Source organism: Heteronotia binoei, chromosome 3, assembly GCF_032191835.1.
Source record: "Heteronotia binoei isolate CCM8104 ecotype False Entrance Well chromosome 3, APGP_CSIRO_Hbin_v1, whole genome shotgun sequence".
Classification (NCBI taxonomy): Eukaryota; Metazoa; Chordata; class Lepidosauria; order Squamata; family Gekkonidae; genus Heteronotia; species Heteronotia binoei.
The window spans coordinates 188,287,001-188,304,380 of NC_083225.1; the positions used below are offsets into that span (position 1 = coordinate 188,287,001).

At 48.0% G+C, this 17,380-nt stretch overlaps 1 protein-coding gene across 1 annotated transcript; it reads left to right on the forward strand.

Moving 5' to 3' along the window:
- The first annotated feature begins 2,022 nt into the window (after positions 1-2,022).
- Positions 2,023-16,995, forward strand: LOC132568832 (pre-mRNA-splicing factor 38A-like). The gene is made up of 3 exons (XM_060235014.1): positions 2,023-2,144; positions 12,511-12,842; positions 15,685-16,995. The coding sequence occupies exon 3, from the start codon at positions 15,756-15,758 to the stop codon at positions 16,689-16,691; it is 936 nt and encodes a 311-aa protein (XP_060090997.1). The 5' UTR covers positions 2,023-2,144; positions 12,511-12,842; positions 15,685-15,755; the 3' UTR covers positions 16,692-16,995.
- The last annotated feature ends 385 nt before the right edge of the window (positions 16,996-17,380 follow it).

The window sequence follows — 17,380 nt, forward strand, 5'->3', positions numbered from 1 at the left end:
AGTGTCAGGGGGTGTGGCCTAATATGCAAATGAGTTCCTGTTGGGTCTTTTTTTTTATCCAAAAGCCCTGGCTACCATATATCTACAGGAGCCCCACGAGCTGCAGTCCAAGTTCTGCTCACTATCTGAGTTCCATCCCAGCGGAAGCTGGGTTCAGGTAGCCGGCTCAAGGTTGACTCAGCCTTCCATCCTCTTTATTTGGGCTGTATCTCCCCTTCTTTTCTATTTTGAGATGACTTTCGTAAAGGGTGTGTAACAAAACACTGGAAGTCACTGGAAGGGGTATCAGCTCAGCACCTACATTAAAATGTTTCTGGAATTATAACGGTCACAATAAAACCTGACTCCCATCACACTTTTAAAATTATTTTCTCCTGCGTGGCTCCAGGGGCATGAGGAGGATTTCCATCTGTCTGTTTTATATGTTTTGGTTATTTTCCCATTTTTTTTGTGTGGGGGGGAAATATTAGAACGTTTGTCCAATCTTAAAGTTCAGCAGAATTCTCACACCAGGGGTCGAACAGTGGAGCCCAGAAGCAAGTATCGTTTGGGGGCGGGGAGTAAAAAAGAAAGAACAGAATAAAATTTAGAGGTTCCGGCGCTCCGGTACTGTGCGCTCCCGCCCAAAACGAGGCCAGGGCGGTACAGTTAGTTTTACAAAGTATGAACATATGAAGCTGCCTTCTACTGAATCAGACCCTCAGTCCATCAAAGTCAGTATTGTCTACTCAGACTGGCAGTGGCTCTCCAGGGTCTCAAACTGAGGTTTTTCACACCTATTTGCCTGGACCCTTTTTTTTGGAGATGCCGGGGATTGAACCTGGGACCTTCTGCTTACCAAGTAGATGCTCTGCCACTGAGCCACCATCCCTCCCCGAAAGGCGTGAAAGTATATAATGCAAGCCACAAACCATAACAGCAGATGTGTATGTTTTGTTTTTAAAATTACCAATAATAGCAATTGTATAGGAGACAGACCCGGGCAACAAAATCCTCAGCCAAAAGCAACATAACCCGTGCCCCCTACATGGCTGACTAAGGGTGATTAACATGTGGAATTCACTGCCACAGGAGGTGGTGGCGGCCACAAGTATAGCCACCTTCAAGAGGGGTTTAGATAAAAATATGGAGCACAGGTCCATCAGTGGCTATTAGCCACAGTGTATGGAGCACAGGTCCATCAGTGGCTATTAGCCACAGTGTATGTGTGTATATAACATTTTTTGCCACTGTGTGACACAGAGTGTTGGACTTGATGGGCCGTTGGCCTGATCCAACATGGCTTCTCTTATGTTCTCTTATGTTAAGCCTCTCTACCAGTGCAACTGCAGCCTTCCTAGGCTTACAACTCGCCTCTTCTAACGGACCAAGTGACCCAAGACGCTTCTGCAATTTCTTCAATGTTAAAACGGATTTAAAACGACTCACTGGGGGTTCCCCTCTGGCGGACGCCAAAGCCCCCCGGCCTAGGGATGCCAACCTCCAGGGGAGACCTGGAGATCAGCCGCAATTGCAGCTTCCCTCCAGGCGACAGAGGTCAACTCCCCGGGAGAAAGTGGCTGCGCTGAAGGGTGCACTGACTCTCCGGTCTTGCACTCCACCGAGGCCCCTGTGTGTCCCCCCGCCCCCCCTCCCCGATCTCCACGAGGTTCCCAAGCTAGATCAGGCAACTCTACCCCCGGGGGCGACCTGGCAACCGTAGGCGCCTCCAGAACAAACAGGCGGAAAAGGCGCGTTTTAAAGAAAAACTACAAAGGCGAATTCACACTGCAAAGAAATTAAGTATTTTGCAACCGGGTTTTACTGGGTAAGAACAGCAAAAAATCCAGCTGCAAAACGCATGATGGAGCGCAGCGTGAACATACCTCCAGAAGTACTTAACTAGAGCCAAGGCGGAGCCGCGCAAGCGCAGAGGAGGCAAAGGAGGCGGTGCAAGGGAGAAGAGATCTCTAGGGGCCTCCCGCTTGAAACGCCCCGGGGAGGATGACGTCACGGGCCGCCAAAAACCCAGCCCGCCTATCAGAGGCTGCAGCCAGCAAGCGCGGGGGAGAGGGGTGGGAGGCGAGGCTCTCCACTTTGCTGGGTGAAAAACGCCTCCCGCATAGTCCCAGGCGCCCGCGCGGCTAACACTGCCCATCGGGTGAGTGGCATGGGGTTAGGGGTGCCAACTCCAATGCAAGAAATATCCGGGGACTTTGGGGGTGGAGCCAGGAGCAAGGGTGTGACAAGCATCATTGAAGTCCAAAGGGAGTTCTGGCCGTCACTTTGAAATGGACCGCACACACCTTTTCAGTGCCTTCCCTCCATTGGAAATAATGAAGGATAGGGGCACCTTCTTTGGGGGCTCATAGAATTGGACTCCCTGGTCCAATCCTTTTGAAACTTGGAGGGAATTTAGGGGAGAGGCACTGGAAGCTATGCTGAAAATATGGTGCCTCTACCTCAAAAACAACCTCCCCAGAGCCCCAGATACTCACAGATCAATTCTCCATTATACCCTATGGTAATTGATCTCCCCCCCACCCCTCTTTCAGATGACCCTGGAGCAGGGGGGGCCCTCCAAACCGAGGATTCCCCTGTCCCCACCTGGGGATTGGCAACCTTACCTGGGGATCCTTCAGGATTTCAGCTCATCTCCAGGAAACAGAAGATCAGTCCCCCCTGGAGAAAATGGCTGCTTGGGAGGGTGGGTTTTCTGGCATGGTACCCTACTGAGGTCCCTGCCTTTCCCAGGCTCCGCCCCCAAGTCTCGCAAGAGCTTCCCAACCTGGAGCTGGCGACTCTCCGCTGCTTTGGAGCGGTGGTAGGCAGACTTGTTTAATGTAAGAGCCACATAGAATAAGCATAAGATGTTTGAGCTGCAACGAAGGAAGACAAATAGATGGGTGGAGGGAGAGGTGGAAAGAAAGCAACTTTAAATGCATTCTCCAAGCTGCTGGCTGGCTTGTCTTGGAGAAGTGATCTAAAGAGCCAGTTTGGTGTAGTGGTTAAGTGTGCGGACTCTTATCTGGGAGAACCGGGTTTGATTCCCCGCTCCTCCACCAGCGCCTGCTGGAATGGCCTTGAGTCAGCCATAGCTCTCTTCTCTGGAAGAACCAGGTTTGATTCCCCACTCCTCCACTTGCACCTGCTGGCATGGCCTTGGGTCAGTCATAGCTCTGGCAGAGGTTGTCCTTGAAAGGGCAGCTGCTGTGAGAGCCCTCTCCAGCCTCAGCCACCTCACAGGGTGTCTATTGTGGGGGAGGAAGGTAAAGGAGATTGTGAGCCGCTCTGAGACTCTTTGGAGTGGAGGGCGGGATATAAATCCAATATCTTCTTCTTCTTTCTGGATATCACCCTCCCCTGCTTCATATCAGGGGTGTCTTAACGTAAGAGCCACATAGAAGAAGCATCAGATGTTCGAGAACTGCAAGACATGAACATCAGATGTTTGAGAGCTGCAAGCAAGGAAGGAAGACAAATAAATGGGTGGAGGGTGGTGGAAAGAAGAAGATGATATTGGATTTATATCCTGCCTTCCACTCTGGATCTCAGCGTTTCAGAGCGGCTCACAATCTCCTTTACCTTCCTCCCCCACAACAGACACCCTGTGAGGTGGGTGGGGCTGGAGAGAACTTTCACAGCAGCTGCCCTTTCAAGGACAACCTCTGCCAGAGCGATGGATAACCCAATGCCATCCCAGCAGGTGCGAGTGGAGACATGGGGAATCAAACCCGGTTCTCCCAGAGAAGAGTCCGCACACTTAACCACTACACCAAACTGGCTTTCTATTCTAAACTGGCAACTTTAAATGCATTTTCCAATCTGCTGTTTGGCTTGGCTTGGAGAAGTGATTTGAAGAGGCAAATGCCTTCTCCAAACCGGCTGATGGGACAGTGGAGGCTGAGAGCCGCACAATGTGTGTGAAAGTGAAAGAGCCATATGTGGCTCTGGAGCCAAAGTTTGGCCACCCCTGCTTTGGAGGGCGGCCTCTATAGCCGCCGCTCTCCCCCTTCCCCCAAACTCAGCCCTCCCTCCAAATCTCCAGGATTTCCTAGCCAGGAGCTGGCAACCCTTAGGAAAGAGGCCAGCCTCCAGGTGGGACCTGGGAGTCCCCTGGAATGAGAGCTCATTTCCAGGTACAGATATCAGTTCCCCTGGAGAAGGGGGATGCTTTGGAGCAGGGGTCCTCAAACTTTTTAAATAGGGGGCCAGTTCACTGTCCCTCAGACTGTTGGAGGGCTGGACTGCCGTTACTGTACAAGGCCGCGGGCCGTCAGTTCTCCGTCTTCTGCATCTCTCTCCCTTCCCCACACCACACACCTTGGCCTGGGAACTCACCTCACCTCGGTATCACCTCACACTCTGTCTCTGCCGCCTCAGCCCAGTGCCGGAAGTGTGCGTTGCTAACGCGAGTTTAGGTTGAACGTCACTTCCGGTCTGATTTTGACATAACCCGGCGGGCCACATAAACGTCCTCAGCGGGCCGCATCTGGCCCGCGGGCCGTAGTTTGAGGACCCCTGCTTTGGAGGGTGCGTTCTCTGGCACTGTACCCCACTGAGACTCCACCCCCAAATCTCCAGGAGTTTCCCACTCTGGAGCTGGCAACCTTCCTCCTGTTTTGGAGCAGGGGTGGCCAAATTTGCTTAACATAAGAGCCACACAGAAGAAGCATCCTCATTCTGAAGCATCATCATTCTTCACCCCCAGATCTTTCACAGGACTTGTTTGGCCCAGGAGTGGGCCAGAATGAAGTCTGGAAATGTACAGTACAATCAAGACAGGAGAAGGGCCAAAGAAAATGGCAGTAAAAGGATAAGTCTATTATTTTGGTAGGTGGGTCTCTAGGACATCTCCTCCCCCCCCCCCCCCGCTTCCACGACTAAAACAAAAGAAGTCTTCTTCTGTATTGTGGAGCCCTCAGGAAAGGTAAGATCCCTTCTTATCACAAACCCCCACACCCTAAGTCTTCCCTTCCTAATCCCATCACCCTAATTGATGGGCCTTTCCCACCACTGGGCAGCCTTTTCCCTCCAACAATCCAGGATCATCAGCAAACATTAGCATTCTGAGCTCCTTGGACAAATTCCATCATCAGCTCCTGTTTACACCCAGGAACCCAGCCTCTCACAAACATAAAAATACGGCAACGTCTCTTGTCTTTTCTTGGGAGGCCCATTAAGCGTTTCCAAGCATATAATTTGTCTCCCAGTTAATCTCATCAGGACATCCTTTGAGTGGGTAGGGACATCAGCATGCCCCCAGGTAACGTTTGAAGCCTATATCTAAATCACACTCTCTCTGTATCACACTTCCCAGTGTGGGTGTGAGCACCAGCTACAGTCCACTACACGTAGCTTTTGGCAAACTGGCTCTGATCTGGCACTGACTTTGATCAATTCTGGACCATTTTGGCATAAAATAAGAAGACAGACGCAATATGCATGCCCTTGATCAGGACACAAGGCTGTAATATAAGAGGCCTCAATCACATCTCTCAGCCTTTGTCACTGTAGAACAAAGGAGGAGGCATCTTTGAGACCAACCAAGTTTTATTCCGAATGTAAGCTTTTGTGCGCATGCACACTTCTTCAAGAAAGCTTACATTCGGAATAAAACTTTGTTGATCTTAAAGGTGCTTCTTGACTCTTACTTTGTTCTACTGCTTCATGCCAACACGTCTGCCTACCTGGATCTTTGTCACTGTATTAAACTACTTTCTTTGTGGTCCAACATTCATTCATTGATTTCTGGTCGCTGCACCTCAAAAAGGATATTATAGCATTGGAGAAAGTCCAGAAAAGGGCAACTAGAATGATTAAAGGGCTGGAACACTTTCCCTATGATGAAAGGTTGAAACGCTTGGGTCTCTTTAGCTTGGAGAAACGTCGACTGCGGGGTGACATGATAGAGGTTTACAAGATAATGCATGGGATGGAGAAAGTAGAGAAAGAAGTCTCTGAACGTAGCAGCCCTGTTGCTGCCAGAGAGCGTGAGGGTCGAGAGGGAACAGGGCACCGTGCTGAGGATAAGGGGAATGCGCCCTCAGAAGGGACCTCTTCTTCGGTTGGTGAGCGGGAATCCTTTCGCACCAAGGAACCATCCCTGAGCAGGGGGAGAGGGGGGGTATTGGTAGTTGGTGATTCGATCGTTAGGCAAGTAGACAGCCGGGTGGCGAAACCGCGTACTGACCGTATGGTGACTTGCCTGCCTGGTGCGAAGGTAGCGGACATTACGCGTGTAGTAGATAGACTGATAGACAGTGCTGGGGAGGAGCCTGTGGTCGTGGTGCATGTTGGCACCAATGATGTGGGGAAATGCAGTCATGAGGTCCTGGAGGAAAAATTTAGGCTGCTAGGCAGGAGACTTAAGGCCAGGACCTCCAAGGTAGCCTTCTCGGAAGTGCTACCTGTTCCACGTGCAGGGCAGGAGAGACAGGCACAAATTAGAAGTCTCAATGTGTGGATGAGACGATGGTGTAAGGAGGAAGGGTTTAAGTTTGTTAGGCACTGGGATGCTTTCTGGAACAAGCGGGAGCTGTACAAAAGAGACGGTCTCCACTTGTCCCCGGATGGAACCAGGCTGCTGGCGCTTAAAATCAAAAAGGTGGCAGAGCAGTTTTTAAACTAAATCTTGGGGGAAAGCCGACAGGAGATGAAATGTCTCTGGTTCGGGAGGACTCGTCTCAAAGAGATGAAGGGTTAGCTGCTATTTTTCTACCGGGTAACGGACCGGAATTGTCCACTGTGAAGGTGACAAACAATATGGACTGTCTGCCAGTGTCTCGAGGCGGCAGGAGGAAGGTGGCGGGCCTAGCTCGCCTGGGAAATTATAGATGTTTGTATGCAAATGCTAGAAGTGTTCAAAGTAAAATTGGTGAATTGGAATGTTTAGTGTTGGGAGAAAACATAGACATTGTGGGAATTTCAGAAACTTGGTGGAATGAGGAGAATCAGTGGGACACGGTGATTCCTGGATATAAGCTATATCGGAAGGATAGGGAGGGAAGGGCTGGAGGTGGGGTGGCTCTGTATGTCAGAGAGGATATACGGTCCAGTAAGACTGAGATCAGAGAATTAGATTCACTTTTAGAAATGCTTTGGGTTGAAATAGAGGGCCCAAAAGGAAATTTAACTATGGGAGTTTGTTATCGCCCACCAAATCAAAAGAGAGAGGACGATTATAATATGATGGAAGGCTTAAAGATAGCGGCTAAACGTAAAAACTGTGTTGTAATAGGTGATTTTAACTACCCGCAGATTGATTGGGTCAATATGTGTTCTGGTCGAGAGAAAGAGATTGAGTTTCTTGATGCTCTCAATGACTGTGCTATGGAGCAGATGGTCTCAGAACCTACCAGGGGTGGGGCGATCCTGGATTTGGTCCTAAGTAATGCCCAAGACTTGGTGAGAGATGTAAAAGTGATTGCGCCGCTTGGGAGCAGTGACCATAATGTTATTGATTTCACCGTTTGTATAAATAGGGAGTTGTCCAAAAAGACCACCACAACCACGTTTAACTTTAAAAGGGGTAAATACACTGAGATGAGGAGGCATGTGAGGAAGAAACTGAAAGGAAAGGTACATACGGTCAAAACCCTTGGGGAAGCTTGGACGCTATTTAAAACTATAATCCTAGAAGCTCAGATAAAATACATACCACAAGTTAGGAAAGGCACAAACAGGCATAAGAAAAGGCCTGCGTGGTTAACAAACAAAGTAATGGAAGCTGTAAAAGGTAAGAAGGACTCCTTTAAGCGGTGGAAAACCAGTCCAAGTGAGATTAGTAAAAGGGAACACAGGCTGTGGCAAATCAAATGCAAGACTGTGATCAGGCAGGCAAAAAGGGACTATGAGGAGCATATTGCAAAAAACATAAAGACCAACAGTAAAACTTTCTTCAAATATATTAGAAGTAGGAAACCAGCCAGGGAGGCAGTGGGGCCCTTGGATGACCATGGGGTAAAAGGATTACTGAAGGAGGATAGGGAAATGGCTGAGAAGCTAAATGAATTTTTTGCCTCCGTCTTCACTGTAGAAGACGAGAACTTTTTGCCCGCCCCAGAACCACTAATTTTGGAAGGGGTGTTGAAAGACCTGAGTCAGATTGAGGTGACAAATGAGGAGGTCCTACAACTGATAGACAAATTAAAAACTAATAAGTCACCGGGTCTGGATGGCATACATCCGAGAGTTCTGAAGGAACTCAAAGTTGAACTTGTGGATCTTCTAACAAAAATCTGTAATCTTTCATTGAAATCTGCCTCCGTTCCTGAGGACTGGAAGGTAGCAAATGTCACCCCCATCTTTAAAAAAGGTTCCAGAGGAGATCCGGGAAATTACAGGCCAGTCAGTCTGACTTCAATACCGGGAAAGTTGGTAGAAACCATTATCAAGGACAGAATGAGTAGGCACATTGATGAACACGGGTTATTGAGGAAGACTCAGCATGGGTTCTGCAAGGGAAGATCTTGCCTCACTAACCTGTTGCATTTCTTTGAGGGGGTGAACAAACATGTGGACAAAGGAGACCCGATAGATGTTGTTTACCTTGACTTCCAGAAAGCTTTTGATAAAGTTCCTCATCAAAGGCTCCTTAGAAAGCTTGAGAATCATGGAGTAAAAGGACAGGTCCTTTTGTGGATCAAAAACTGGCTGAGTAATAGGAAGCAGAGAGTGAGTATAAATGGGCAGTCTTCGCAGTGGAGGACGGTAAGCAGTGGGGTGCCACAGGGCTCGGTACTGGGTCCCATGCTCTTTAACTTGTTCATAAATGATTTAGAGTTGGGAGTGAGCAGTGAAGTGGCCAAGTTTGCGGATGACACTAAATTGTTCAGGGTGGTGAGAACCAGAGAGGATTGTGAGGAACTCCAAAGGGATCTGTTGAGGCTGGGTGAGTGGGCGTCAACGTGGCAGATGCGGTTCAATGTGGCCAAGTGCAAAGTAATGCACATTGGGGCTAAGAATCCCAGCTACAAATACAAGTTGATGGGGTGTGAACTGGCAGAGACTGATCAAGAGAGAGATCTTGGGGTCATGATAGATAACTCACTGAAAGTGTCAAGACAGTGTGCGTTTGCAATAAAAAAGGCCAATGCCATGCTGGGAATTATTAGGAAGGGAATTGAAAACAAATCAGCCAGTATCATAATGCCCCTGTATAAATCGATGGTGCGGTCTCATTTGGAGTACTGTGTGCAGTTCTGGTCGCCGCACCTCAAAAAGGATATTATAGCTTTAGAGAAGGTGCAGAGAAGGGCAACTAGAATGATTAAAGGGCTGGAGCACTTTCCCTATGAAGAAAGGTTGAAACGCTTGGGACTCTTTAGCTTGGAGAAACGTCGACTGCGGGGTGACATGATAGAGGTTTACAAGATAATGCATGGAATGGAGAAAGTAGAGAAAGAAGTACTTTTCTGCCTTTCTCACAATACAAGAACTCGTGGGCATTCGATGAAATTGCTGAGCAGACAGGTTAAAACGGATAAAAGGAAGTACTTCTTCACCCAAAGGGTGATTAATATGTGGAATTCACTGCCACAGGAGGTGGTGGCGGCCACAAGTACAGCCACCTTCAAGAAGGGTGTAGATAAAAATATGGAGCACAGGTCCATCAGTGGCTATTAGCCACAGTGTATGTGTGTATATAACATTTTTTGCCACTGTGTGACACAGAGTGTTGGACTTGATGGGCCGTTGGCCTGATCCAACATGGCTTCTCTTATGTTCTTATGAACAGCAGTTGGGCTTCTGAGAGCTTTCACCTGTTTCCAACTCTCTTCCTATTTGTTAGCAAACATAGTTCTTACAGTCATAGGAATTCAGATGTGTTCCTTATTTAGGCAAGGAGGACACACCCGACCACAGATTGTGCGGTACATATTAAGAACATAAGAGAAGCCATGTTGGATCAGGCCAGTGGCCCCTCCAGTCCAACACTCTGTGTCACATAAGAACATAGAGAAGCCATGTTGGATCAGGCCAGTGGCCCATCCAGTCCAACACTCTGTGTCACATAAGAACATAGAGAAGCCATGTTGGATCAGGCCAGTGGCCCATCCAGTCCAACACTCTGTGTCACATAAGAACATAGAGAAGCCATGTTGGATCAGGCCAGTGGCCCATCCAGTCCAACACTCTGTGTCACATAAGAACATAGAGAAGCCATGTTGGATCAGGCCAGTGGCCCATCCAGTCCAACACTCTGTGTCACATAAGAACATCGGAGAAGCCCTGTTGGATCAGGCCAGTGGCCCTTCCAGTCCAACACTCTGTCACATAAGAGAAGCCCTGTTGGATCAGGCCAGTGGCCCTTCCAGTCCAACACTCTGTGTCACATAAGAACATAAGGGAAGCCATGTTGGATCAGGCCAATGGCCCATCCAGTCCAACACTCTGTCACATAAGAACATAAGAGAAGCCATGTTGGATCAGGCCAGTGGCCAAAAAACCCAGGTGCCATCAGGAGGTCTTATCAGTGGAGCCAGGACATCAGAAGCATCACTGCCCCAGACAGAGAACTTAAACAATACGCTGTAGCTAAGAGCCATTGATGCACCTCTGCTTCAGATGTTGACCCAATCCTCTCTGTAAGAAAAAATTTCTCTTGCACTCTTTCTGCTAAATGTTTTCCCTTTGGCTTTTTTTGAGGGGAGGGGGGATTCTTCTCTGTAAGGAGGAAAGGAAAGGAAAGGTCCCCTGTGCAAGCGCCAGTCCTTTCCGACTCTGGGGTGACGTTGCTTTCACAACGTTTTCACGGCAGGCTTTTTACGGGGTGCGGGGTTGTTCAATGGACTGTAGCTTACCTAGCCAAATAACCATGGCCACTCTGTAAACATTGAAGAACTTCTTCAAAATTTCGGGATGCATGCAGCTGGGAAGCTGATGAAAAAAGCCAAGCAAAAACCTTGAACAGAGATTCTTGGCCCTAATGTTTGCAGAACAAAGGCCTGCACGCAGCAGGGGATTTTCCCTTAGATGCAAGGGTGGCCAGCGGTAGCTCTCCAGATGTTTTTTGCCTACAACTCCCATCAGCCCCAGCCATTGGCTGTGCTGGCTGGGGCTGATGGGAGTTGTAGGCAAAAAAAAAACATCTGGAGAGCTATCGTTGGCCACCTCTGCCTTAGAAGACAGTTGAATGATGCCTAAAATGTTGTGATGGTAGCTCCAGACATGAGATTTGTAGCTATATGGAGGGTGGATCTGGAGAGGACAATGCATGGAGTCCGCCCTTTCTTAGGCATCTGTTTTCTTCAGAGGCACTGCCCTCAGCATTCTGGGGGGTGGGGGAGCATATTTTTGGAGGATCTCCAGGTCCCACCTGGAGACTGGCACCCTTATAAATGTGGCTGTGCTGCTGCAATACCTTTACAAAGCATGAGCTTATTCCCTTCAGGCCTTTTCCTAGAGATAAAAGGGGTTCCCAGATATATTGCCTCTGTCTGTGGAGGCTCGTGTCACAAACGATGTGCCAAATGGCTCCTTTGGAGTCACTAAAAGCTTTTTACTAGTTGCTGCTGTGTTAAAAAACACACACACACAGACAACTTTGAACTTGTATCTCTTTAAAACCAGAATAAAGAGGAAATAAAAACTTAAAAAAGATTCTGTTGTGCTCCCCCGCCATCTTCCCTGTAGGTGGGAACTGTATCTTTTTTTTTTTTAAATCTTCCCTCTAAGGTTGAGTGGGAAGATTAGTTTTATCAAAGGGGGGAGTTTTAGCAGGGCCAATTACAATTAAAGTACCTCCCCCCCCCCAATCTTATCTTGAGCTGTTTACACTTTTCAGATGACATATGGGAAAGGGGGTTAGTTGCCCGAAGAGCTAATTAGTCAAATGTCTAAGTAACTGAAAAGAAATACAGCTAAGATTGGAATAACACATTAGATGAAACATGTAAATAGCAAATTGGCATACAGATACATAAACGAGTTAACAACAGATGTAAGTTTGAGTCATATGGCACTTTAAGACTAACAAAGGTTGATTTCTGGGTATAAGTGAGAATTGAGTGACTTAACATGTATTGTGAGATAAGATACTGGATTAACGGTATATCCTGCCCTCCACTCCGAATTTCAGAGTCTCAGAGCGGCTCACAATCTCCTTTATCTTCCTCCCCCACAACAGGGCCTGTCAGACAGGCAGGCTTTTAATATCTAACTGGAGGTGCTTTTAACATCTACGGCGGCACTTCGTATCCACCATCCCACGGCATTCATAATTTATCTGGAACCAGACAGAACGCCATCTGGGAATCAAAACTCATTACTGTGTTGGTTTTTAAAAAAAAAACAAAACCAAAACATTTTTAATAATGTTTTATTGTCATAATTTAAACTTATTTAATTGTTTTAACTTTTGTTAGCCGCCCTGAGCCCGAGAGGAGAGGGCGGGATAGAAATGTAATAAAGAAATAACATTCAGAGAGAAGGGCGGGGTATAAATCTGCCGTTTTCTTCTTCATCATCTCTGCTGCCTGGCTGGAGATGAGCTGACATCCCGGGGGGATCCCCACGTGCCCCCTGGAGGCTGGCATCCCACGCCACTCACCCGATGGGCAGTGATTGCAGCGCGGGCGCCTGGAGCTATGCAATCACACACACACATCCCCGCCGGCGCTTGCAGGCTCCAAGCCGGTCCCTGATAGGCGCGCTGGGTCTGGGGCGGGCTCTGACGTCAGCCTCGCCCGGGCATTTCAAGCGGCTCGCGGGCTTTCCCCATCTCGTCTGCTCTGCACTGCTTTGCTGGTCTCCTGTGCTCTCTTGCACCGCCTCGTTCGCCTTCCCTGCTTTTGCTGCAAGATTCCGCGGAGAGCGTCGGATAGGATCCCTTCGCCAGCCGTCCTCGCACCTTGGTTCTTGTAAGTCCTCTTGCAGTTTCTCTTTAAGCCCTCGCTTTTGTGCGTGCTTGTTGCTGCCTGTTCGTTCGGGAGGCTGCTAAGTTTGCCAGGTCCTTCCCGGGCGCAGAGTGTTAAAGCTGCCGTACTGCAGTCCTAAGCTCTGCTCACGACCTGAGTTCGATCCCCGGCGGAAGCTGGGTTTTCAGGTAGCCGGCTGGAGGGTGACTCAGCCTTCTATCCTTCCGAGGTCGGTCAAATGAGTCCCCAGCTTGCTGGGGGGGAAGTGTTTAGGACTGGGGAAGGCAATGGCAAACCACCCCGTAAAAAGATCCAAATAGGCAGCCGTGTTGGTCTGAAGTAGTAGAACAAAATAGGAGTCGGTTGCACCTTTAAGACCAACTTAGTTTTATTCAGGACGTAAGCTTTCGTGCGCATGCACACTTCTGCATGCGAGGAATGAGGTACAGTAAGCAGAGCCACCTATAGCTGGTGGGGTTTGGAATGCCAAGTGGTGCAAAGTTATACCTATGGATAAATAATATGGATTGATAAGGAAATAAGTTGTATATTTGAAATTACCCTAGATGCTCCTTGGGTGGAGGGTGGTGTTGGGTGTTGGTTTGGTGGGGGGCAGGGTTTTTTATGACTTATGTATAATGTGTTGTTAGCTATTCTATGGAAATTTGGAATGTCAATAAAACCTGTTTATAAAAAAAAAAAAGACCAACTCAGTTTTATTCAGGACGTAAGCTTTCGTGTGCATGCACACTTCTGCATGCGAGGAATGAGGTACAGTAAGCAGAGCCGCCTATAGCTGGTGGGGTTTGGAATGCAAAGTGGTGCAAAATTAAAAACCAATAGCAGAATAGTAAAATGAACACATTCAGAAAACCTCTGATCTGGGTTGCATTGGAGTGGAAAACCATAAAACAATAACATGCCAGAATGTGAGAATGCCCGTTAATTATTATATTGCGAATAAACTAATAAAATTAGCAATAGAATAATTAACAGGCAGTCTCACATTCTGACATGTTACTGTTTTATGGTTTCCCACGCTCATGCAACCCAGATCCAAGGTTTTCTGAATTTGTTCATTTTACTATTCAGCTATTGGTTTTCAACCTTGCACCACTTGGCATTCCAAACCCCACCAGCTATGGGCGGCTCTGCTTACTGTACCTCATTCCTCGCCGGAAGAAGTGCGCATGCACACGAAAGCTTACGTCCTGAATAAAACGGAGTTGGTCTTAAAGGTGCAATCGACTCCTGTTTTGTTCTACCCCGTCAAAAGTCTGCCGTGAAAACGTTGTGAAAGCAACGTCACCCCCAGAGTCTTTTTGTGTGTGTCTTTTGCTGCCGGCTGTTTGTGCGGGAGGCTCCTAAGTTTGCCAGGTTCCCCCCTTGGGGGGGGGGGGCGGTAAGATTGCCTGATCTAGGTTGGGAACCTCGTGGAGATCTGGGGAGGACAAGGACCTCGGTGGGATGCACGCAGCCTTTTCCTCCCGGGGAGTTGACCTCCGTCGCTTGGAGGGGAGCTGCAATCTCGGTTGATCTCCAGGTCTCCTCTGGAGGCTGGCATCCGTAGAGCGTCCCAGGGGGCTTTGGCGTCCGCTGCTGCCTGATTGGGCCGGACCCTCCTCGCTCCGGCCCTGATCTCCGGCAGCGGCTTGAGCCGGAATCCCTCCCGCGAAAGGGGGAGTCCCCGTTGGCTTGGCCAGTCTTTTTAATTTAACGTTGAAGAAATTGCACGAACGTTTTTGGTAATTTGGTTCGTTAGAACAGGGGTGGCCAACGGTAGCTCTCCAGATGGGTTTTTTTTACCTACAACTCCCATCAGCGCCAGCCAGCATGGCCAATGGCTGGGGCTGGTGGGAGTTGTAGGCAAAAAAAAATCTGGAGAGCTACGGTTGGCCACCCCTGCATTAGAAGATGCAAGTTGTAAGCCTAGACCGGCTGCAGTTGCACTGGTAGAGCAGCCTAGTCGGCCGTTTCTTTTAAATTTAATTTAGGTTTAACACCGAAGAAATTGCACCAGCGTTTTTGGTAATTTGGTTCATTAGAAGAAGCTGCTGTTGCACTGGTAGAGAGGTTTAGTCGGCCACGGGGGAGGGGGGGGAACGGATTATGCTCCTTTTGGCAGAGGGTTTTGTTGCCCTGGTCTGTCTCCCATACAGTTGCTATAAAAGAGGGGTGGCCAAACTGTGGCTCACTGCATCCCCCCCCCCCTGCACTGGGCTTTAGAAGTAGGCAGGTTAACTAGTCTCCTGCCAGGCTCCAGATGTGGTGGTCATGGTGTCTCTTGGTTTGCCTGTGATAACACTTTGCACCTTTTCTCAGGTGCCCCCTCCACTAGAGGTTGCCCCTCTGGAAGGAGGGATGGAATTGAAGAGGGAATACAAGGTTCCACTTTAAGAGCTGTATAAGATTCCCCTTATAAGAGCTGTATCTACTAATCTTGGTGTCCAGGCAAAGAAAGATGCATAATGATGCAAACAATGACTAGGGATTTATATGGTACATGTGTGTTGCCTTCTCTCACTAGTGCCAAAAAATAATTCCCTAACCTTTCCCTATGCCGGTCTTAAGAAGACTGTTATTCCCAGCTTATGGGTTTTTTAAAGTCGTCTTCTAGCATGGTTGTGTTGTAAAGTGCATACATACAGAATGTATTTTATCTTTAGATGCAAAGAAACATGGGAGTTAGCTCTTATTTTTCATTTTATTTGATTTATATCCTGCCCTACCCCACCAGAGCAGGGGTAGGGCGGGATATCATGACAGATAACGTAACACTAGCAAATTCTGAAATGTAACCATTCAACTGTAATCTGACGTAGTTCTTCCATCTCCCTTCTTTCAGATTCACATTTTAGAAGAAGAAGATTGCATTAAAGTTTCCGTTCCTCTTTGGTATTGATTCTCAGCCAGATAATGGCAAACCGGACAGTAAAGGATGCACATAGTATCCACGGCACTAACCCGCAATACCTGGTCGAGAAGATTATCCGCACTCGCGTCTATGAGTCCCAGTACTGGAAAGAGGAATGCTTTGGCCTGTCTGCTGAACTGGTTGTGGATAAAGCTTTGGAGCTGAGGTACATCGGTGGAGTTTACGGTGGAAACATCAAGCCCACGCCGTTCTTGTGTTTGACTCTGAAGATGTTACAGCTACAGCCCAAAAAAGACATTGTTGTGGAATTTATAAAGAATGAGGATTTCAAGTACGTGAGATTGCTTGGTGCATTGTATATGCGACTCACCGGCACTGCCATAGACTGCTACAAGTACCTTGAACCCTTGTACAACGATTATCGGAAAATAAAAAGCCAAAATAGGGACGGGGAGTTTGAATTAATGCACGTGGATGAGTTTGTCGATCAGCTGCTCCACGATGAGCGCGTGGCGGATATCGTTTTACCTAGACTACAGAAACGTTATGTCTTAGAAGAAGCAGAACAGCTGGCGCCGCGCATTAGTGCGCTGGAGGACGATATCGATGACGTGGAGTCTAGTGAAGATGACGAAGACGAGGATGCAAAGATGGAAAGGGCTCCCACACCTGATCGCAGGAGAAGAGGCTACAGGGATCTAGAGAAACCCCGGAGGTCTCCAACTCTGCGGCGTAGGAGGAGCCGAAGCAGATCTCCCAGAAGACAAAGTCGCTCTCCAAGGAGAAGGAGTCCTTCACCAGAGCGGGAAAGGCACCGTAGTAAGAGCCCAAGGCGGCATCGAAGCAGATCCAGGGAAAGACGGCACAGGTCAAGATCTCAATCTCCAAGACACCATCGTAACCACAGACATCGCAGTTCTTCCAAGTCCCCGGAAAGAGCTAACAAAAGCCATAAGAGACGCCGTGGGGATGAATGACTTGGATAGTGTAGCTGAGCCATCCTTGTTTGTAGAGATGCGCTCAGAAGATAGGTAGTAGCTGCTGGAGCAGCCAACATTTTTGTACTATTTTTAATATTTTAGACATGATAGGTTTTTTGTCTGATACAAGGGGAACATTTTCAATATACAATCTGTTTAATTTCTTTTGAAAGCCAGTTTTTAAAACCCAGTAAAAGTTAAAGAACTGTAAATTCATTACAAGACTTGTTAATAAAGCATTGTCTGTAAATAAAATGCAAGTTTGTATACTTTTTAAATAAAAATGTATGTTTTATTTAAAGGTGTTTTTTAAAATTCTGTTTCCTCCTCACATATCTGAAGAATTGAGGGCTTTTTTTGTAGCAGGAACTCCTTTGTATAAGAGGCCACACACCCCTGTAGCCAATCCTCCAAGAGCTTCCAGGGCTCTTACTACAGGGTCTCTTCATGATCACTGGGGATTTGGGGGGGGGGGAGATAATTGTGTAGTTCCTCCACTGTGCAGGGGGTTGGACTAGATGACCCCAGAGGTCCCATCCAACTCAGATTCTGTGATCTGCCTAGTTCACAGAATCATAATTGCTGTCGGATGACATCTAGCCTCTGTTTAAAAACCTCCAAAGGAGATCCCACAACTTCCACAGGAAGCCTGTTCCACCAAGGAACTGCTCTGTCAGGAATTTCTT